Source organism: Nerophis lumbriciformis, linkage group LG16 (genome assembly GCF_033978685.3).
Source record: "Nerophis lumbriciformis linkage group LG16, RoL_Nlum_v2.1, whole genome shotgun sequence".
Classification (NCBI taxonomy): domain Eukaryota; kingdom Metazoa; phylum Chordata; class Actinopteri; order Syngnathiformes; family Syngnathidae; genus Nerophis; species Nerophis lumbriciformis.
The window spans coordinates 29435492-29462552 of NC_084563.2; the positions used below are offsets into that span (position 1 = coordinate 29435492).

General features: G+C 38.4%; 1 protein-coding gene across 5 annotated transcripts in view; it reads right to left on the minus strand.

Moving 5' to 3' along the window:
- The window catches only part of kdm4c (lysine (K)-specific demethylase 4C), a 123524-nt gene that overhangs the window by 49003 nt on the left and 47460 nt on the right, over positions 1-27061 (minus strand). For all 5 annotated transcript variants that reach the window (XM_061976918.2, XM_061976919.2, XM_061976917.2 and 2 more), the window contains exon 13: positions 17436-17641. In XM_061976918.2, the coding sequence (XP_061832902.1) occupies positions 17436-17641 (206 nt within the window). The remainder of the gene's footprint in view (positions 1-17435; positions 17642-27061) is intronic.

Sequence of the window (27061 nt, forward strand, 5' to 3'; positions counted from 1 at the left end):
TTGAAGAGAGCCTTCCTGCTAACTAAATCGAAGGCCTTTGTAAGGTCGATGAAGGCGATATACAATGGTTGTCTCTGCTCACGGCATTTCTCTTGTAATTGTCTGATAGAAAATATCATGTCAATGGTTGATCTCCCCGACCTGAATCCACATTGTGATTCTGGATATACACGGGCAGCAAGCAATTGCAGTCTGTTGAGTAACACTCTAGCGAAGGTCTTCCCGACAGTGCTTAGGAGGGATATTCCACGGTAATTGTTGCAGTCGCTGCGATCCCCTTTATGTGTGTTACTACATAAGTTAACACACAAATACTACATTATTATTGCATACACATAAGTTAACACACTAATACTACATTATTACTGCATACAAATAAGTTAACACACTAATACTACATTATTACTGCATACACATAAGTTAACACACTTATACTACATTATTACTGCATACACAAGTAAACACACTAATACTACATTATTACTGCATACACATAAGTAAACACACTAATACTACATTATTACTGCATACACATAAGTAGACACACTAGTACTACATTATTACTGCATACACATAAGTTGACACACTAATACTACATTATTAATGCATACACATAAGTTAACACACTAATACTACATTATTACTACATACACATAAGTTAACACACTAATACTACATTATTACTGCATACACATAAGTTAACACACTAATACTACATTATTACTGCATACACATAAGTTAACACACTAATACTACATTATTACTGCATACACATAAGTGAACACACTAATACTACATTATTACTGCATACACATAAGTTAACACACTAATACTACATTATTACTGCATACACATAAGTTAACGCACTAATACTACAGTATTACTGCATACACATAAGTTAACGCACTAATACTACATTATTACTGCATACACATAAGGTAACGCACTAATACTACATTATTACTGCATACACATAAGTTAACGCACTAATACTACATCATTACTGCATACACATAAGTTAACACACTAATACTACATTATTACTGCATACACATAAGTTAACGCACTAATACTACATTATTACTGCATACACATAAGTTAACACACTAAAACTACATTATTACTGCATACACATAAGTTAACACACTAATACTACATTATTACTGCATACACATAAGTTAACACACTAATACTACATTATTACTGCATACACATAAGTTAAAACTAATACTACATTATTACTGCATACACAAGTTAACGCACTAATAGTACAGTATTACTGCATACACATAAGTTAACACACTAATACTACAGTATTACTGCATACACATAAGATAACACACTAATACTACATTATTACTGCATACACATAAATTAACACACTTATACTACATTATTACTGCATACACATAAGTTGACACACTAATACTACATTATTACTGCATACACATAAATTAACACACTTATACTACATTATTACTGCATACACATAAGTTGACACACTAATTCTACATTATTACTGCATACACATAACACACTAATACTACATTATTACTGCATACACATAAGTTAACACACTAATACTACATTATTACTGCATACACATAAGTTAACACACTAATACTACATTATTACTGCATACACATAAGTTAACACACTAATACTACATTATTATTGCATACACATAAGTTAACACACTAATACTACATTATTACTGCATACACATAAGTTAACACACTAATACTACATTATTATTGCATACACATAAGTTAACACACTAATACTACATTATTACTGCATACACATAAGTTAACACACTTATACTACATTACTGCATACACAAGTAAACACACTAATACTACATTATTACTGGATACACATAAGTTAACACACTAATACTACATTATTACTGCATACACATAAGTTAACACGCTAATACTACATTATTACTGCATACACATAAGTTAACACACTAATACTACATTATTACTGCATACACATAAGTTAACACACTAATACTACATTATTACTGCATACACATAAGTTAACACACAAATACTACATTATTATTGCATACACATAAGTTAACACACTAATACTACATTATTACTGCATACACATAAGTTAACACACTAATACTACATTATTACTACATACACATAAGTTAACACACTAATACTACATTATTACTGCATACACATAAGTTAACACACTAATACTACATTATTACTGCATACACATAAGTTAACACACTAATACTACATTATTACTGCATACACAAGTTAACACACTAATACTACATTATTACTGCATACACATAGTTACACTAATACTACATTATTACGGCATACAACTAAGTTAACGCACTAATACTACATTATTACTGCATACACATAAGTTAACACACTAATACTACATTATTACTGCACACACATAAGTTAACACACTAATACTACATTATTACTGCATACACATAAGTTAACACACTAATACTACATTATTACTGCATACACATACGTTAACACACTAATACTACATTATTACTGCATACACATAAGTTAACACACTAATACTACATTATTACTGCATACACATAAGTTAACACACTTATACTACATTATTACTGCATACACATAAGTTGACACACTAATACTACATTATTATTGCATACACATAAGTTAACACACTTATACTACATTATTACTGCATACACATAAATTAACACACTTATACTACATTATTACTGCATACACATAAGTTGACACACTAATACTACATTATTACTGCATACACATAAGTTGACACACTAATACTACATTATTACTGCATACACATAACACACTAATACTACATTATTACTGCATACACATAAGTTAACACACTAATACTACATTGTTACTGCATATACATAAGTTAACACACTAATACTACATTATTACTGCATACACATAAATTAACACACTTATACTACATTATTACTGCATACACATAAGTTGACACACTAATACTACATTATTACTGCATACACATAACACACTAATACTACATTATTACTGCATACACATAAGTTAACACACTAATACTACATTATTACTGCATACACATACGTTAACACACTAATACTACATTATTACTGCATACACATAAGTTTACACACTAATACTACATTATTACTGCATACACATAAGTTAACACACTAATACTACATTATTACTGCATACACATAAGTAGACACACTAGTACTACATTATTACTGCATACACATAAGTTGACACACTAATACTACATTATTACTGCATACACATAAGTTAACACACTAATACTACATTATTACTACATACACATAAGTTAACACACTAATACTACATTATTACTGCATACACATAAGTTAACACACTAATACTACATTATTACTGCATACACATAAGTTAACACACTAATACTACATTATTACTGCATACACATAAGTTAACACACTAATACTACATTATTACTGCATACACATAAGTTAACGCACTAATACTACATTATTACTGCATACACATAAGTTAACGCACTAATACTACATCATTACTGCATACACATAAGTTAACGCACTAATACTACATCATTACTGCATACACATAAGTTAACACACTAATACTACATTATTACTGCATACACATAAGTTAACGCACTAATACTACATTATTACTGCATACACATAAGTTAACACACTAAAACTACATTATTACTGCATACACATAAGTTAACACACTAATACTACATTATTACTGCATACACATAAGTTAACACACTAATACTACATTATTACTGCATACACATAAGTTAACACACTAATACTACATTATTACTGCATACACATAAGTTAACACACTAATACTACATTATTACTGCATACACCTAAGTTAACACACTAATACTACATTATTACTGCATACACCTAAGTTAACACACTAATACTACATTATTACTGCATACACAAGTTAACGCACTAATACTACAGTATTACTGCATACACATAAGTTAACACACTAATACTACAGTATTACTGCATACACATAAGATAACACACTAATACTACATTATTACTGCATACACATAAATTAACACACTTATACTACATTATTACTGCATACACATAAGTTGACACACTAATACTACATTATTACTGCATACACATAAATTAACACACTTATACTACATTATTACTGCATACACATAAGTTGACACACTAATTCTACATTATTACTGCATACACATAACACACTAATACTACATTATTACTGCATACACATAAGTTAACACACTAATACTACATTATTACTGCATACACATAAGTTAAAACACTAATACTACATTATTACTGCATACACATAAGTTAACACACTAATACTACATTATTATTGCATACACATAAGTTAACACACTAATACTACATTATTACTGCATACACATAAGTTAACACTCTTATACTACATTACTGCATACACAAGTAAACACACTAATACTACATTATTACTGCATACACATAAGTTAACACACTAATACTACATTATTACTGCATACACATAAGTTAACACACTAATACTACATTATTACTGCATACACATAAGTTAACACACAAATACTACATTATTATTGCATACACATAAGTTAACACACTAATACTACATTATTACTGCATACACATAAGTTAACACACTAATACTACATTATTACTACATACACATAAGTTAACACACTAATACTACATTATTACTGCATACACATAAGTTAACACACTAATACTACATTATTACTGCGTACACATAAGTTAACACACTAATACTACATTATTACTGCATACACAAGTTAACACACTAATACTACATTATTACTGCATACACATAGTTAACACACTAATACTACATTATTACGGCATACAACTAAGTTAACGCACTAATACTACATTATTACTGCATACACATAAGTTAACACACTAATACTACATTATTACTGCATACACATAAGTTAACACACTAATACTACATTATTACTGCATACACATAAGTTAACACACTAATACTACATTATTACTGCATACACATAAGTTAACACACTAATACTACATTATTACTGCATACACATAAGTTAACACACTAATACTACATTATTACTGCATACACATAAGTTAACACACTTATACTACATTATTACTGCATACACATAAGTTGACACACTAATACTACATTATTACTGCATACACATAAGTTAACACACTAATACTACATTATTACTACATACACATAAGTTAACACACTAATACTACATTATTACTACATACACATAAGTTAACACACTAATACTACATTATTACTGCATACACATAAGTTAACACACTAATACTACATTATTACTACATACACATAAGTTAACACACTAATACTACATTATTACTGCATACACATAAGTTAACACACTAATACTACATTATTACTGCATACACATAAGTTAACACACTAATACTACATTATTACTGCATACACATAAGTTAACACACTAATACTACATTATTACTGCATACACATAAGTTAACACACTAATACTACATTATTACTGCATACACATAAGTTAACACACTTATACTACATTATTACTGCATACACATAAGTTGACACACTAATACTACATTATTACTGCATACACATAAGTTAACACACTAATACTACATTATTACTACATACACATAAGTTAACACACTAATACTACATTATTACTACATACACATAAGTTAACACACTAATACTACATTATTACTGCATACACATAAGTTAACACACTAATACTACATTATTACTACATACACATAAGTTAACACACTAATACTACATTATTACAGCATACACATAAGTTAACACACTAATACTACATTATTACTACATACACATAAGTTAACACACTAATACTACATTATTACTGCATACACATAAGTTAACACACTAATACTACATTATTACTGCGTACACATAAGTTAACACACTAATACTACATTATTACTGCATACACAAGTTAACACACTAATACTACATTATTACGGCATACAACTAAGTTAACGCACTAATACTACATTATTACTGCATACACATAAGTTAACACACTAATACTACATTATTACTGCATACACATAAGTTAACACACTAATACTACATTATTACTGCATACACATAAGTTAACACACTAATACTACATTATTACTGCATACACATAAGTTAACACACTTATACTACATTATTACTGCATACACATAAGTTGACACACTAATACTACATTATTACTGCATACACATAAGTTAACACACTAATACTACATTATTACTACATACACATAAGTTAACACACTAATACTACATTATTACTACATACACATAAGTTAACACACTAATACTACATTATTACTGCATACACATAAGTTAACACACTAATACTACATTATTACTACATACACATAAGTTAACACACTAATACTACATTATTACTGCATACACATAAGTTAACACACTAATACTACATTATTACTGCATACACATAAGTTAACACACTAATACTACATTATTATTGCATACACATAAGTTAACACACTAATACTACATTATTACTGCATACACATAAGTTAACACACTAATACTACATTATTACTGCATACACATAAGTTAACACACTAATACTACATTATTACTGCATACACATAAGTTAACACACAAATACTACATTATTATTGCATACACATAAGTTAACACACTAATACTACATTATTACTGCATACACATAAGTTAACACACTAATACTACATTATTACTACATACACATAAGTTAACACACTCATACTACATTATTACTGCATACACATAAGTTAACACACTAATACTACATTATTACTGCGTACACATAAGTTAACACACTAATACTACATTATTACTGCATACACAAGTTAACACACTAATACTACATTATTACTGCATACACATAGTTAACACACTAATACGACATTATTACGGCATACAACTAAGTTAACGCACTAATACTACATTATTACTGCATACACATAAGTTAACACACTAATACTACATTATTACTGCATACACATAAGTTAACACACTAATACTACATTATTACTGCATACACATAAGTTAACACACTAATACTACATTATTACTGCATACACAAGTTAACACACTAATACTACATTATTACTGCATACACATAAGTTAACACACTAATACTACATTATTACTGCATACACATAAGTTAACACACTTATACTACATTATTACTGCATACACATAAGTTGACACACTAATACTACATTATTACTGCATACACATAAGTTAACACACTAATACTACATTATTACTACATACACATAAGTTAACACACTAATACTACATTATTACTACATACACATAAGTTAACACACTAATACTACATTATTACTGCATACACATAAGTTAACACACTAATACTACATTATTACTACATACACATAAGTTAACACACTAATACTACATTATTACTGCATACACATAAGTTAACACACTAATACTACATTATTACTGCATACACATAAGTTAACACACTAATACTACATTATTACTGCATACACATAAGTTAACACACTAATACTACATTATTACTGCATACACATAAGTTAACACACTAATACTACATTATTACTGCATACACATAAGTTAACACACTTATACTACATTATTACTGCATACACATAAGTTGACACACTAATACTACATTATTACTGCATACACATAAGTTAACACACTAATACTACATTATTACTACATACACATAAGTTAACACACTAATACTACATTATTACTACATACACATAAGTTAACACACTAATACTACATTATTACTGCATACACATAAGTTAACACACTAATACTACATTATTACTACATACACATAAGTTAACACACTAATACTACATTATTACTGCATACACATAAGTTAACACACTAATACTACATTATTACTACATACACATAAGTTAACACACTAATACTACATTATTACTGCATACACATAAGTTAACACACTAATACTACATTATTACTGCGTACACATAAGTTAACACACTAATACTACATTATTACTGCATACACAAGTTAACACACTAATACTACATTATTACTGCATACACATAGTTAACACACTAATACTACATTATTACGGCATACAACTAAGTTAACGCACTAATACTACATTATTACTGCATACACATAAGTTAACACACTAATACTACATTATTACTGCATACACATAAGTTAACACACTAATACTACATTATTACTGCATACACATAAGTTAACACACTAATACTACATTATTACTGCATACACATAAGTTAACACACTTATACTACATTATTACTGCATACACATAAGTTGACACACTAATACTACATTATTACTGCATACACATAAGTTAACACACTAATACTACATTATTACTACATACACATAAGTTAACACACTAATACTACATTATTACTACATACACATAAGTTAACACACTAATACTACATTATTACTGCATACACATAAGTTAACACACTAATACTACATTATTACTACATACACATAAGTTAACACACTAATACTACATTATTACTGCATACACATAAGTTAACACACTAATACTACATTATTACTACATACACATAAGTTAACACACTAATACTACATTATTACTGCATACACATAAGTTAACACACTAATACTACATTATTACTGCGTACACATAAGTTAACACACTAATACTACATTATTACTGCATACACAAGTTAACACACTAATACTACATTATTACTGCATACACATAGTTAACACACTAATACTACATTATTACGGCATACAACTAAGTTAACGCACTAATACTACATTATTACTGCATACACATAAGTTAACACACTAATACTACATTATTACTGCATACACATAAGTTAACACACTAATACTACATTATTACTGCATACACATAAGTTAACACACTAATACTACATTATTACTGCATACACATAAGTTAACACACTTATACTACATTATTACTGCATACACATAAGTTGACACACTAATACTACATTATTACTGCATACACATAAGTTAACACACTAATACTACATTATTACTACATACACATAAGTTAACACACTAATACTACATTATTACTACATACACATAAGTTAACACACTAATACTACATTATTACTGCATACACATAAGTTAACACACTAATACTACATTATTACTACATACACATAAGTTAACACACTAATACTACATTATTACTGCATACACATAAGTTAACACACTAATACTACATTATTACTGCGTACACATAAGTTAACACACTAATACTACATTATTACTGCATACACAAGTTAACACACTAATACTACATTATTACTGCATACACATAGTTAACACACTAATACTACATTATTACGGCATACAACTAAGTTAACGCACTAATACTACATTATTACTGCATACACATAAGTTAACACACTAATACTACATTATTACTGCATACACATAAGTTAACACACTAATACTACATTATTACTGCATACACATAAGTTAACACACTAATACTACATTATTACTGCATACACATAAGTTAACACACTAATACTACATTATTACTGCATACACATAAGTTAACACACTAATACTACATTATTACTGCATACACATAAGTTAACACACTAATACTACATTATTACTGCATACACATAAGTTGACACACTAATACTACATTATTACTGCATACACATAAGTTAACACACTTATACTACATTATTACTGCATACACATAAATTAACACACTTATACTACATTATTACTGCATACACATAAGTTGACACACTAATACTACATTATTACTGCATACACATAACACACTAATACTACATTATTACTGCATACACATAAGTTAACACACTAATACTACATTGTTACTGCATATACATAAGTTAACACACTAATACTACCGTATTTTCCGCACTATAAGGCGCACCTAAAAACCACAATTTTTCTCAAAAGCTGACAGTGCGCCTTATAACCCGGTGCGCTTTATTACGATTCATTTTCATAAAGTTTCGATCTCGCAACTTCGGTAAACAGCCGCCATCTTTTTTCCCGGTAGAACAGGAAGCGCTTCTTCTTCTACGCAAGCAACCGCCAAGGAAAGCACCCGCCCCCATAGAACAGGAAGCGCTTCACCCGCCCCCGGAAGAAGAAGAAAAAACGCGCGGATATCACCGTACGTTTCATTTCCTGTTTACATCTGTAAAGACCACAAAATGGCTCCTACTACGCGACAAGGATCCGGTTCATAAAAAGACGCAATCTCTCCATCCGCACACGGATTACTACCGTATTTCACAGCAACTGATATTCCTGTGAACCGCACTGTGGAACGGGAGCACGTACGGTGAATATTCGCACCACAGGGAATGAGAAGTCATCCTTCACTGTGGTTCTAGCTTGCCATGCTAACTTCCACCCATGGTGATATTCAAAAGGAAGACCTTGCCAAAAGAGACCTTTCCAGCCGGCGTCATCATAAAAGCTAACTCGAAGGGATGGATGGATGAAGAAAAGATGAGCGAGTGGTTAAGGGAAGTTTACGCGAAGAGGCCGGGTGGCTTTTTTCACACAGCTCCGAAGGCGAACACACCTTCACTAAGACGGGCAGACAGCGCCGGACGACATACGCCAACATCTGCCAGTGGATCGTAAATGCCTGGGCAGATATTTCGGTCACAACTGTGGTCCGAGCTTTCCGGAAGGCAGGATTCACAGAACTGCTGCACAACAACAGCGACACTGAATCCGATGACTTCGACGAGACGGAGCCGGCCATTTTTGGATCCCACGCTTGCGCAACTTTTCAATTCGGACACCGAAGACGAAGAATTCGAAGGATTTACGAATGAAGAATAACTTCAGAAGGTGAGCGCTATGTTTATTTTGTGTGTTGTGACATTAACGTTCGAGCAACATTATGTTGCTTTTGCTCTACACCATTTTGAATTTTACTATGTTTGTGATTGCACATTTGCGTACATTTTGGGACAGAGTTGTTAGAACGCTGGTTTTCAATATATTATTAAAGTTTGACTGAACTATCTGACTGTTTTTTTGACATTTACTTTAGCGCAGCGTTTTTTTGACATTCACTTTAGCGCAGCGTAGGCGCGGCTTATAGTCCGGGGCGGCTTATTGGTGGACAAAATTATGAAATATGTAATTCATAGAAGGTGCGGCTAATAATCCGGTGCGCCTTATAGTGCGGAAAATACGGTACATTATTACTGCATACACATAAATTAACACACTTATACTACATTATTACTGCATACACATAAGTTGACACACTAATACTACATTATTACTGCATACACATAACACACTAATACTACATTATTACTGCATACACATAAGTTAACACACTAATACTACATTATTACTGCATACACATACGTTAACACACTAATACTACATTATTACTGCATACACATAAGTTTACACACTAATACTACATTATTACTGCATACACATAAGTTAACACACTTATACTACATTATTACTGCATACACATAAGTTAACACACTAATACTACATTATTACTGCATACACATAAGTTAACACACTTATACTACAATATTACTGCATACACATAAGTTAACACACTAATACTACATTATTACGGCATACACATAAGTTAACACACTTATACTACAATATTACTGCATACACATAAGTTAACACACTAATACTACATTATTACTGCATACACATAAGTTAACACACTAATACTACATTATTACTGCATACACACAAGTTAACACACTAATACTACATTATTACTGCATACACATAAGTTAACACACTAATACTACATTATTACTGCATACACATAAGTTAACACACTAATACTACATTATTACTGCATACACATAAGTTAACACACTAATACTACATTATTACTGCATACACATAAGTTAACACAGTAATACTACATTATTACTGCATACACATAAGTTAACACACTAATACTACATTATTACTGCATACACATAAGTTATGTGTATCACATTATGGGTCACCCTTGGGCAAGGTGTAGCACCTGAATGCCCCCCCCAATCAGGGTTACAATACCCCCCATGAACCAAACTAGAAGAGGATGCGTTACCCGGCCCAGAGGAAGCCCGGGGCCCTCTTACGGAGCTAGATCCGGAGGTAGGGCTCGTCAGCGAGCGCCTGGTGGCCGGCACAGCCCGAAGAAGCAGCGTGGACAAAACATCTCCTCCGCCCACCACCCGCGGTTGGAACCAGTGGGGTTGGCAGTGAAAGCGGAGGCTCCAGACGGACCAATTAAGGGCAGCAGAGGCTGACTTTTGGGACGTGGAACGTCTCTCCGCTGGTGGGGAAGGAGCCTGAGCTGGTGCGGGAGGTGGAGCGCTTACCTCTACGCATTGCAAGGGCTCTGAAACCACACTCCTGGACAAGGGATGGACCTTGTTCACTTCTGGAGTTGCTCAGGGTGTGAGGGCCCAGGCGGGTGTGGGGATACTCACAAGTCCCCGGCTGAGTGTCTGTACGTTGGAGTTCACCCCAGAGGACAAGAGGGTCGCCTTCCTTCGCCTTAGGGTTGGAGAGGAGAAAACTCTGACTGTTGTTTGTGCGTACGCACTAAACAAGAGTTCAGAGTATTCAGCCTTCTTGGATACCTTGCATGGAGTCCTGTATGGGGCGCCGGCAGGGGATTCCATAGTCTTGTTGGGGGACTTCAACACGCACGTGGGCAATGACAGTGATACCTGGACTGGCAGTTTGGGAGGAACAGTCTCCCTGATCTGGACCTGAGTGGTGAATTGTTACTGGACTTCTGTGCTAGTCATGGCCTTGCGATAACAAACACCATGTTCAAGGATGCTCTTATGTGTACCTGGTACCAGAGCACCCTAGGCCAAAGATCAATGATCGATTTTGTAATCGTATCAGCTGATCTGAGGCCGTATGTTTTGGACACTCGGGTGAAGAGAGGGGCTGAACTGTCAACTGATCACCATCTGATGGTGAGTTAGGTCAGATGGCGGGGGAAACCTCTGGACAGACCTGGCAAACCCAAACGTGTAGTGAGGGGTGAACTGGGAACGTTCGGAGGAGTCCTCTGTCCGGAGGGACTTCAACTCCTACCTCCGGCTGAACTTCTCTGCCATCCCTGTGGAGGTTGGGGACATTGAACAGGAATGGGCAATGTTCAAAGCCTCTATTGCTAAAGCTGCAGCTGCGGCCAGAAGGTCTTAGTTTCGTCAAGGGGTGGTAACCCTCGAACACCATACAATAATAAACATGTGTTTCATGTACCTTAAAGGCCTACTGAAATGCGATTTTCTTATTTAAACGGGGATAGCAGGTCCATTCTATGTGTCATACTTGATCATTTCGCGATATTGCCATATTTTTGCTGAAAGGGTTTAGTAGAGAACATCGACGATAAAGTTCGCAACTTTTGGTCGCTGATAAAAAAGCCTTGCCTGTAGCGGAAGTAGCAGACGAGTAGCGTGACGTCACAGGTTGTGGAGCTCCTCACATCCGCACATTGTTTACAATCATGGCCACCAGCAGCGAGAGCGATTCGGACCGAGAAAGCGACGATTTCCCCATTAATTTGAGCGAGGATGAAAGATTTGTGGATGAGGAAAGTGAGAGTGAAGGACTAGAGGGCAGTGGGAGCAATTCAGATAGGGAAGATGCTGTGAGAGGCGGGTGGGACTTGATATTCAGCTGGGAATGACTAAAACAGTAAATAAACACAAGACATATATATACTCTATTAGCCACAACACAACCAGGCTTATATTTAATATGCCACAAATTAATCCCGCATAACAAATACCGTCCATATAACCCGCCAATACAACTCAAACACCTGCACAACACACTCAATCCCACAGCCCAAAGTACCGTTCACCTCCCCAAAGTTCATACAGCACATACAGGTAAAAGCCAGTAAATTAGAATATTTTGAAAAACTTGATTTATTTCAGTAATTGCATTCAAAAGGTGTAACTTGTACATTATATTTATTCATTGCACACAGACTGATGCATTCAAAAGTTTATTTCATTTAATTTTGATGATTTGAAGTGGCAACAAATGAAAATCCAAAATTCCGTGTGTCACAAAATTAGAATATTACTTAAGGCTAATACAAAAAAGGCATTTTTAGAAATGTTGGCCAACTGAAAAGTATAAAAATGAAAAATATGAGCATGTACAATACTCAATACTTGGTTGGAGCTCCTTTTGCCTCAATTACTGCGTTAATGCGGCGTGGCATGGAGTGGATGAGTTTCTGGCACTGCTCAGGTGTTATGAGAGCCCAGGTTGCTCTGATAGTGGCCTTCAACTCTTCTGCGTTTTTGGGTCTGGCATTCTGCATCTTCCTTTTCACAATACCCCACAGATTTTCTATGGGGCTAAGGTCAGGGGAGTTGGCGGGCCAATTTAGAACAGAAATACCATGGTCCGTAAACCAGGCACGGGTAGATTTTGCGCTGTGTGCAGGCGCCAAGTCCTGTTGGAACTTGAAATCTCCATCTCCATAGAGCAGGTCAGCAGCAGGAAGCATGAAGTGCTCTAAAACTTGCTGGTAGACGGCTGCGTTGACCCTGGATCTCAGGAAACAGAGTGGACCGACACCAGCAGATGACATGGCACCCCAAACCATCACTGATGGTGGAAACTTTACACTAGACTTCAGGCAACGTGGATCCTGTGCCTCTCCTGTCTTCCTCCAGACTCTGGGACCTCGATTTCCAAAGGAAATGCAAAATTTGCATGGTTGGGTGATGGTTTGGGGTGCCATGTCATCTGCTGGTGTCGGTCCACTCTGTTTCCTGAGATCCAGGGTCAACGCAGCCGTCTACCAGCAAGTTTTAGAGCACTTCATGCTTCCTGCTGCTGACCTGCTCTATGGAGATGGAGATTTCAAGTTCCAACAGGACTTGGCGCCTGCACACAGCGCAAAATCTACCCGTGCCTGGTTTACGGACCATGGTATTTCTGTTCTAAATTGGCCCGCCAACTCCCCTGACCTTAGCCCCATAGAAAATCTGTGGGGTATTGTGAAAAGGAAAATGCAGAATGCCAGACCCAAAAACGCAGAAGAGTTGAAGGCCACTATCAGAGCAACCTGGGCTCTCATAACACCTGAGCAGTGCCAGAAACTCATCGACTCCATGCCACGCCGCATTAACGCAGTAATTGAGGCAAAAGGAGCTCCAACCAAGTATTGAGTATTGTACATGCTCATATTTTTCATTTTCATACTTTTCAGTTGGCCAACATTTCTAAAAATCCCTTACACAATATTCTAATTTTGTGACACACGGAATATTGGATTTTCATTTGTTGCCACTTCAAATCATCAAAATTAAATGAAATAAACATTTGAATGCATCAGTCTGTGTGCAATGAATAAATATAATGTACAAGTTACACCTTTTGAATGCAATTACTGAAATAAATCAAGTTTTTCAAAATATTCAAATTTACTGGCTTTTACCTGTATATGTATATATATATATATATATATATATATATATATATATATATATATATATATATATATATATATATATATATATATATATATATATATATATAAATAAAAGAAATACTTGAATTTCAGTGTATACACACACATAACACTCATCTACTCATTTTTAAGTTAAGGGTTGAATTGTCCATCCTTGTTCTATTCTCTGTCACTATTTTTCTAACCATGCTGAACACCCTTTTGCAGGTACCCAGAAAGGTTTCGAGTACCACCAAAAAAACTGAATCTCTGAAGACAGTATAAAAATCTGTGTTAAAGGTATACAAATACTGTTTGTATAATAAGCATGTTATTTTTTTTTTTACAAATGAGGGTTAAGAGTTCAGTACTAAAAAAAAAAAAAAAGAATGTGGCTTAAGTACAGTTTTTTAATTGAGCTGCTGCATTTTTTGGTTGGGTTGTTTATTTATTTTGAGTAACTTCTATACATTTCTAAAAGGGGAATAATGTAATAGAGTTATCTATGTCTGTCTGTTGCCATATCCTGGTGAATGTTGGCTATAGCGTATTGGGGTTACTTTTTGGTTGGCCAACGATTTACGTGGTGTTGCGCACCTGACGTCACTCAGGTCCACATGGAGCTGGAGGGGGCGTGGCTTCCAGCTCCGCCTGAATTTCGGGAGAAAATTTGTCCCAAGAGGTTTTCGGGAGAGGCGCTGAATTTCGGGAGTCTCCCGGAAAATCCGGGAGGGTTGGCAAGTATGGCCAATGGTAAAGCTTGACTGTCATCTTTCGGGAATGTAAACAATGAAACACCGGCTGTGTTATACGGCACAACAGTCAGGGGGTGCATTCTACGGCGGGAGTGCGTTATCCCGCACAACACCTGCCGCAATACAGCGCTTCCCACCTACAGCTTTCTTCTTTGCTGTCTCCATTGTTCATTGAACAAATTGCAAAAGATTCACCAACACAGATGTCCAGAATACTGTGGAATTTTGCGATGAAAACAGACGACTTAATAGCTGGCCACCATGCTGGCCCAAAATGTCCTCTAAAATCCGTGACGTCACGCGCTGACGTCATCATACCGAGACGTTTCAGCAGGATATTTCGCGCGAAATTTAAAATTGCACTTTAGTAAGCTAACCCGGCCGTATTGGCATGTGTTGCAATGTTAAGATTTCATCATTGATATATAAACTATCAGACTGCGTGGTCGCTAGTAGTGGCTTTCAGTAGGCCTTTAAGGTTTTTTGTTACAATTAAAAGACAATAATGACACTTTTTGTGGTCCCCTTTATTTAGAAAAGTATCGAAATACATTTTGGTACCAAAATATTGGTTTGGGGACCACCCGACATGGAAGTCATGGTTTTGATGTCCATCCATGCTGCAGATAGGATCAGAATGACTGCCCACCTAGAACAACCACAACACCTCCCTGTGTGAGATAAATGCTCTCAGTCAGGGGCTTGAGGGTGAAACTATTAAGTGGGACACAAAGTGATGTGTGCCTATTGATTTCTCCATTATCAGCCCAGTGACCAGAGGTCAGAGAGCACAGCCATATTTAAGGCCTGCTAATGCATGGTGGCCGTCTTGCCATCGATGCACGCACTGGTGGATGCTCCTACAAGGTCATTTTTACCTGACAGTAGGGCATGGTAGAGAATGCAGGTATCTCACCTGACAGTAGGGCATGATAGAGCGTGCAGGTATCTCACCTGACAGTAGGGCATGATAGAGAGTGCAGGTATCTCACCTGACAGTAGGGCATGGTAGAGAGTGCAGGTATCTCACCTGACAGTAGGGCCTGAAGAGCGTGCAGACGGCACAATGTGGCTGCAGGCTGGCGGCGTGAGCGTTGTATTCCCTCTCGGCTGTGAAACAACTCTTCCTGTTCTGCCACAGGTAGATCAGCGGCCTGGCCCACGCCTCCATCTCTGGCTCCTCCTCCTCCTCCTGCACCTCCTCGTCCTCCTCTGCGAGGCTGGCTTCAGTAGGTTCTAGGTGGGGGCATATTAAAGGGGAACATTATCACCAGACCTATGTAAGCGTCAATATATACCTTGATGTTGCAGAAAAAAAGACCATATATTTTTTTAACCGATTTCCGAACTCTAAATGGGTGAATTTTGGCGAATTAAACGCCTTTCTAATATTCGCTCTCGGAACATCGGGAAGCAATCCGCCATTTTCTCAAACACCGAGTCAAATCAGCTGTTATTTTCCGTTTTTTCGACTGTTTTCCGTACCTTGGAGACATCATGCCTCGTCGGTGTGTTGTCGGAGGGTGTAACAACACGAACAGGGACGGATTCAAGTTGCACCAGTGGCCCGAAGATGCGAAAGTGGCAAGAAATTGGACGTTTGTTCCGCACACTTTACCGACGAAAGCTATGCTACGACAGAGATGGCAAGAATGTGTGGATATCCTGCGACACTCAAAGCAGATGCATTTCCAACCATAAAGTCAAAGAAATCTGCCGGCAGACCCCCATTGAATCTGCCGGAGTGTGTGAGCAATTCAGGGACAAAGGACCTCGCTAGCACGGCAAGCAATGGCGGCAGTTTGTTCCCGCAGACGAGCGAGCTAAACCCCCTGGATGTCTTGGCTCACGCCGTCCCTTATGCCACCGAAGGTGATCAAGAGAAGAATATCGACCCTAGCTTCCCTGGCCTGCTGACATCAACTCCAAAACTGGACAGATCAGCTTTCAGGAAAAGAGCGCGGATGAGGGTATGTCTACAGAATATATTAATTGATGAAAATTGGGCTGTCTGCACTCTCAAAGTGCATGTTGTTGCCAAATGTATTTCATATGCTGTAAACCTAGTTCATAGTTGTTAGTTTCCTTTAATGCCAAACAAACACATACCAATCGTTGGTTAGAAGGCGATCGCCGAATTCGTCCTCATTTTCTCCCACGTGTCGCTGGCTGTCGTGTCGTTTTCGTCGGTTTCGCTTGCATACGGTTCAAACCGATATGGCTCAATAGCTTCAGTTTCTTCTTCAATTTCGTTTTCGCTACCTGCCTCCACACTACAACCATCCGTTTCAATACATGCGTAATCTGTTGAATCGCTTAAGCCGCTGAAATCCGAGTCTGAATCCGAGCTAATGTCGCTATAGCTTGCTGTTCTATGCGCCATGTTTGTTTGTGTTGGCATCACTATGTGACGTCACAGGAAAATGGACGGGTGTTTATAACGATGGTTAAAATCAGGCACTTTGAAGCTTTTTTTAGGGATATTGTGTGATGGGTAAAATTTTGAAAAAACTTCGAAAAATAAAATAAGCCACTGGGAACTGATTTTTAATGGTTTTAACCCTTCTGAAATTGTGATAATGTTCCCCTTTAACATCAATCACATTGGGGATAAAGTGGAACCTCCACTCACCAAGCGCCTCTATTTGGGTACTTTTTGGTTTGCAAACTTTTACATTGCACCAAATATGCCAAGTGTGCAAACCATGTCTGGGCATTTCATTCATTCATTCGTTTTGTGTACCGCTCCATCACTCCCTGTCACCACAGGCACGTCCATTTCGAAGAGGCCGGGCCCTAGGTCACATTTATTTTACAGAGCGCCACTTTTGACGATTTTATTTCCACAATTGTCTTAGAGCTCACAAACTTTAAATGTGTCCAAACTCTCAGTCTCACTGTCTGGCTACAGGTTGCTGGACAACCACTGAGCTGGCATTTTAGCATTTTAGCCTCCAGCTAACTATGGATTTTTATCAGCAAAGGGGTCTCATTTCCTTAGCAAGTCTTTTAATTGTGATGAGACCGGAAAATATGCCACAGTGGCCTCTTTAACACAGCATTGGTTGGTTTTATTTCTTGTTTTATCCTCTATTTATGTTTGAGTATTTTAGCTGGTATATTCTGCACTTCTTTGAAGGTATATTTTACTGCTGTATTTTATTCATCCTTCCGTGTTACCATGTAAATGTGACACTGTGTGCCCCTTTTCTTATGTATATACAGGTAAAAGCCAGTAAATTAGAATATTTTGAAAAACTTGATTTATTTCAGTAATTGCATTCAAAAGGTGTAACTTGTACATTATATTTATTCATTGCACACAGACTGATTCATTCAAATGTTTATTTCATTTAATTTTGATGATTTGAAGTGGCAACAAATGAAAATCCAAAATTCCGTGTGTCACAAAATTAGAATATTACTTAAGGCTAATACAAAAAAGGCATTTTTAGAAATGTTGGCCAACTGAAAAGTATGAAAATGAAAAATATGAGCATGTACAATACTCAATACTTGGTTGGAGCTCCTTTTGCCTCAATTACTGCGTTAATGCGGCGTGGCATGGAGTGGATGAGTTTCTGGCACTGCTCAGGTGTTATGAGAGCCCAGGTTGCTCTGATAGTGGCCTTCAACTCTTCTGCGTTTTTGGGTCTGGCATTCTGCATCTTCCTTTTCACAATACCCCACAGATTTTCTATGGGGCTAAGGTCAGGGGAGTTGGCGGGCCAATTTAGAACAGAAATACCATGGTCCGTAAACCAGGCACGGGTAGATTTTGCGCTGTGTGCAGGCGCCAAGTCCTGTTGGAACTTGAAATCTCCATCTCCATAGAGCAGGTCAGCAGCAGGAAGCATGAAGTGCTCTAAAACTTGCTGGTAGACGGCTGCGTTGACCCTGGATCTCAGGAAACAGAGTGGACCGACACCAGCAGATGACATGGCACCCCAAACCATCACTGATGGTGGAAACTTTACACTAGACTTCAGGCAACGTGGATCCTGTGCCTCTCCTGTCTTCCTCCAGACTCTGGGACCTCGATTTCCAAAGGAAATGCAAAATTTGCATGGTTGGGTGATGGTTTGGGGTGCCATGTCATCTGCTGGTGTCGGTCCACTCTGTTTCCTGAGATCCAGGGTCAACGCAGCCGTCTACCAGCAAGTTTTAGAGCACTTCATGCTTCCTGCTGCTGACCTGCTCTATGGAGATGGAGATTTCAAGTTCCAACAGGACTTGGCGCCTGCACACAGCGCAAAATCTACCCGTGCCTGGTTTACGGACCATGGTATTTCTGTTCTAAATTGGCCCGCCAACTCCCCTGACCTTAGCCCCATAGAAAATCTGTGGGGTATTGTGAAAAGGAAGATGCAGAATGCCAGACCCAAAAACGCAGAAGAGTTGAAGGCCACTATCAGAGCAACCTGGGCTCTCATAACACCTGAGCAGTGCCAGAAACTCATCCACTCCATGCCACGCCGCATTAACGCAGTAATTGAGGCAAAAGGAGCTCCAACCAAGTATTGAGTATTGTACATGCTCATATTTTTCATTTTCATACTTTTCAGTTGGCCAACATTTCTAAAAATCCCTTTTTTGTATTAGCCTTAAGTAATATTCTAATTTTGTGACACACGGAATTTTGGATTTTCATTTGTTGCCACTTCAAATCATCAAAATTAAATGAAATAAACATTTGAATGCATCAGTCTGTGTGCAATGAATAGATATAATGTACAAGTTACACCTTTAGAATGCAATTACTGAAATAAATCAAGTTTTTCAAAATATTCTAATTTATCAATCAATCAATCAATCTTTATTTATATAGCCCTAAATCACAAGTGTCTCAAAGGGCTGCACAAGCCACAACGACATCCTCGGTACAAAGCCCACATACGGGCAAGGAAAACTCACCCCAGTGGGACGTCGATGTGAATGACTATGAGAAACCAAATTTACTGGCTTTTACCTGTATATGTATATGTATGCTGACCCGTCTCCGCTCGAGATGGTCTCCTGCTGGCCCCACTATGGACTGGACTCTCACTATTATGTTGAATCCACTATGGACTGGACTCTCACTATTATGTTAGATCCACTATAGACTGGACTCTCACTATTATGTTAGATCCACTGTGGACTGGACTCTCACTATTATGTTAGATCCACTATGGACTGGACTCTCACTATTATGTTAGATCCACTATGGACTGGACTCTCACTATTATGTTAGATCCTCTATAGACTGGACTCTCACTATTATGTTAGATCCACTATGGACTGGACTCTCACTATTATGTTAGATCCACTATGGACTGGACTCTCACTATTATGTTAGATCCACTATGGACTGGACTCTCACTATTATGTTAGATCCACTATGGACTGGACTCTCACTATTATGTTAGATCTACTATGGACTGGACTCTCACACTATTATGTTAGATCCACTATGGACTGGACTCTCACACTATTATGTTAGATCCACTATGGACTGGACTCTCACTATTATGTTAGATCCACTATGGACTGGACTCTCACTATTATGTTAGATCCACTATGGACTGGACTCTCACTATTATGTTAGATCCACTATGGACTGGACTCTCACTATTATGTTAGATCCACTATGGACTGGACTCTCACTATTATGTTAGATCCACTATGGACTGGACTCTCACTATTATGTTAGATCCACTATGGACTGGACTCTCACTATTATGTTAGATCCACTATGGACTGGACTCTCACTATTATGTTAGATCCACTATGGACTGGACTCTCACTATTATGTTAGATCCACTATGGACTGGACTCTCACTATTATGTTAGATCTACTATGGACTGGACTTTCACAATATTATGTTAGATCCACTATGGACTGGACTCTCACTATTATGTTAGATCCACTATGGACTGGACTCTCACTATTATGTTAGATCCACTATGGACTGGACTCTCACAATATTATGTCAGACCCACTCGACGTCCATTGCATCCGGTCTTCCCTAGAGGAGGGGGGTCACCCACGTATGCGGTCCTCTCCAAGGTTTCTCATAGTCATTCACATCGACGTCCCATTGGGGTTGTGAGTTTTTCCTTGCCCTTATGTGGGCTCTGTACCGCGGATGTCATTGTGGCTTGTGCAGCCCTTTGAGACACTTGTGATTTAGGGCTATATAAATAAACATTGATTGATTGATGTATATATATGTATATATATATACATATATACATACAGTCATGGTCAAAAGTGTACATAGACTTGTAAAGAACATCATGTCATGGCTGTCTTGAGTTTCCAATCATTTCTACAACTCTTATTTTTTTGTGATAGAGTGATTAGAGCACATACTTGTTGGTCACAAAAAACCTTCATGAAGTTTGCTTCTTTTATGAATTTATTATGGCTCTACTGAAAATGTGAGCAAATCTGCCGGGTCAAAAGTATACATACAGCAACATACATGATCAATTTTGGTGATGTAGAAAAGTTACAATCAAATCAAATGAGCTTCATGGCATTGCCTCTTAATTTCATGTGAGTGATTATGATTGTTGACTTCTCTGAGTGCATTTGAATAGGACTCATGTGACAGTCATTAGACTCGGTTACAAACGCCACAATGGGAAAGTCAAAGGAACTCAGCACAGAACTCAAAAAACAAATCATTGACTTGAACAAGTCAAGAAAGTCACTCGGAGCCATTTCAAAGCATCTTAAAGTCCCAAGAGCAACTGTGCAGACAATTGTTCGTAAGTATAAAGTGCATGGCACAGTTTTGTCACTGCCATGATCAGGAAGAAAACGCAAGCTATCACCTGCTGCTGAGAAAAAATTGGTCAGGATGATCAAGAGTCAACCGAGAACCACCAAAAAGCAGGTCTGCAATGAATTGGAAGTTGCTGGAACACAGGTGTCAGTGTCCACAGTCAAGCGTGTTTTGCATCGCCATGGACTGAGAGGCTACCATGCAAGAAGGAAGCCCTTACTCCAGAAGCTGCACCTTAAGGCTCGTCTAAAGTTTGCTGCTGATCACATAGACAAAGATAAGACCTTCTAGAGGAAAGTTCTGTGGTCAGATGAAACAAAAATGGAGCTGTTTGGCCACAATACCCAGCAATATGTTTGGAGGAGAAAAGGTGAGGCCTTTAATCCCAGAAACACCATCCCTACCGTCAAGCATGGTGGTGGTAGTATTATGCTCTGGGCCTGTTTTGCTGCCAATGGACATGGACCACCCGCCAATAACAACATCTGCGAGAGGTCAATGACTTCAAGTACTCGGGTTCCTGGATGAACTCCACAGAACAAGACCTTAAGGTCAGGAAGGCACTAGAGGAGGGCCTTGAACGGTATGTCAAGAGTGTGGTGCTCAAATCTCCCCCGACACATAAAGCTGAGTCTATTCCACGCCACTGTGGAGTCTGTCCTTCTGTATGGTTGCGAAAGCTGGACCCTGACACCCACCCAGCAGAAGTCCCCAGATGGGTGCTACACCAGAATGATACGAGCTGTTTTGAATGTGGACCAGAACATCCACATCAAAAAGGACCTGTACGAGCAACTGCCGAGGCTCAGCAAGAAGGAAACAGCTAGGACAGGGGTCGGCAACCCGCGGCTCCGGAGCCGCATGCGGCTCTTTGATCACTCTAATGCGGCTCGACAGCTTACTTGCTGAACCCCCCAATTTTCCCGTGAGATTTCCGGATTTCAGTTTCTCTCGCAGAAAATTACCGGAATTAATATTCACCGATTTTCACCCTTACAGCTATAATAAGGGCGTGCCATGATGGTACAACATATGGCGCCCTCTACAATCTGTATTAACAGCGTGCCAGCCCAACACTTGTTATACAATATACATCTTCTGCTTGCACACGCACGTTACAGCAAGGCATACTTGGTCAACAGCCACACAGGTTACACTGACGGTAACCATATAAAACAACTTTAACACTCTTACTAATAATGCGCCACACTTTGAACCAAAACCAAACAAGAATGACAAACACATTTCGGGAGAACATCTGTATGGCTGAGAAAGCTGGACCCTGCACCTTAACACAACATAAACACAACAGAACAAACACCCAGAATCCCATGCAGCCCTGACTCTTCCGGGCTACATTATACACCCCTGCTACCACCAAACCCCGCCCCCACCCCAACCCTGCTCCCTCACACATTAACCCCCCCCCCCCTCTCTGTGCGTCGGTTGAGGTGGGCGGGGTTTGATAGCGGGGGTGTATAATGTATCCCGGAAGAGTTAGGGCTGCATGGGATTCTGGGTATTTGTCCTGTTGTGTTTATGTTGTGTTACGGTGCAGATGTTCTCCCGAAATGTGTTTGTCATTCTTGTTTGGTGTGGGTTCACAGTGTGGCGCATTATTAGTAAGAGTGTTAAAGTTGTTTTTTTTTATACCGCCACCGTCAGTGTAGTTGACCAAGTATGCCTTGCTGTCACCTATGTGAGCAAGCTGAAGCCCCGTACAACGTGTGGCTGATCGGGTACGCTGGTTGCAGTTGGTGCCATATGCTGTACCTTCACGGCACGCATGACGCTGACAAGCGCCATTCCTTTAAAACCCGCGTGCCGCACCAGCTTTCAAATTCCTTATACAGGTGTGGGCAGTGTGTCTGAGACTCCTGGTTTATACATAGCACAAAGCAAAAAAAAAAATTTGTATACAGTGTTTTTCATTTAAAATTTCAAAAAAAATTTGTGGCTCCCATTGTTTTCTATAATTTGTGAAACTGGTCAAAATGGCTCTTTGACTGGTAAAGGTTGCCGACCCCTGAGCTAGGAGGATGAGGCTGGCCGGCCACTGCCACAGACATCGGGAGCTCCCGGCCAGCAGGCTGGTCCTATAGGAACCAACGCATGGGCATTGATCGCGAGGACGTCCCGCGCTAACGTACGTGGACATCCTGAAGAAAGATGCGGGAGCTGAAAGCTCTACGGAGCTGGCCGGGTGTATGGAGAACCGGAATGATTGGAGACTCCGATGGAAGCTCGTCTGAGGACGACTGAGAGAGAATGGAACTGCTGTTTTACAGAGAGTAAATGGGACAATGAAAAAGGAGGATTAGCTTCAAATTGTTCAGGACATGCTAAAATCATCAGCCCGGAGGTTGGGTCTTAGGCGCAGCTGGGTATCCCAACAGGACAATGACCCCAAACACACCTCAAAAGTGGTAAAGGAATGGCTAAATCAGGCTAGAATGAAGGTTTTAGAATGGCCTTCCCAAAGTCCTGACTTAAAGGTGTGGACAATGCTGAAGAAACAAGTCCATGTCAGAAAAGCAACACATTTAGCTGAACTGCAGCAATTTAGTGGTCAAGTGGTCAAGCAGAAGCTTGTGGATGGCTACCAAAAGCGCCTTATTGCAGGTAAACTTGCCAAGGGACATGTAAGGAAATATTAACATTGCTGTATGTATACTTTTGACCCTCACATTTTCAGTAGAGCCATAATAAATTCATAAAAGAAGCAAACTTCCTGAATGTTTTTAGTCAGCAACAAGTATGTGCTCCAATCACTACATCACAAAAAAATAAGAGTTGATTGTAAACTCAAGACAGCCATGACATGATGTTCTTTACAAGTGTACGTACACTTTTGACCACCACTGTGTGTATACACACACACACACACACACACACACACACACACACACACACACACACACACACACACACATATACATACATACACATTATAGTGTCTTCAAAGTGTGCAGTTTTTTTTACTAAAATAGGGACTTTAGTGATTCTGTTCATAACTTTTATGGACAGAATTTCTAGGCGCAGTCAAGGCGTTGAGGGGATCTGGTTTGGTGGCTGCAGGATTAGGTCTCTGCTTTTTTGCAGATGTGGTCCTGATGGCTTCATCTGGCCAGGATCTTCAGCTCTTGCTGGATCGGTTCGCAGCAGAGTGTGAAGCGACTGGGATGAGAATCAGCACCTCCAAGTCCGAGTCCATGGTTCTCGCCCGGGAAAGGGTGGAGTGCCATCTCCGGGTTGGGGAGGAGATCTTGCCCCAAGTGGAGGAGTTCAAGTACCTAGGAGTCTTGTTCACGAGTGAGGGAAGAGTGGATCATGAGATCGACAGGCGGATCGGTGCGGCGTCTTCAGTAATGCGGACGCTGTATCGATCCGTTGTGGTGAAGAAGGAGCTGAGCCGGAAGGCAAAGCTCTCAATTTACCGGTCGATCTACGTTCCCATCCTCATCTATGGTCATGAGCTTTGGGTTATGACCGAAAGGACAAGATCACGGGTACAAGCCGCAGAAATTAGTTTCCTCCGCCGGGTGGCGGGCCTCTCCCTTAGAGATAGGGTGAGAAGCTCTGCCATCCGGGGGGAGCTCAAAGTAAAACCGCTGCTCCTCCACATCGAGATGAGCCAGATGAGGTGGTTCGGGCATCTGGTCAGGATGCCACCCGAACGCCTCCCTAGGGAGGTGTTTAGGGCACGTCCGACCGGTAGGAGGCCACGGGGAAGACCCAAGACACGTTGGGAAGACTATGTCTCCCGGCTGGCCTGGGAACGCCTCGGGGTCCCACAGGAAGAGCTGGACGAAGTGGCTGGGGAGAGGGAAGTCTGGGCTTCCCTGCTTAGGCTGCTGCCCCCGCGACCCGACCTCGGATAAGC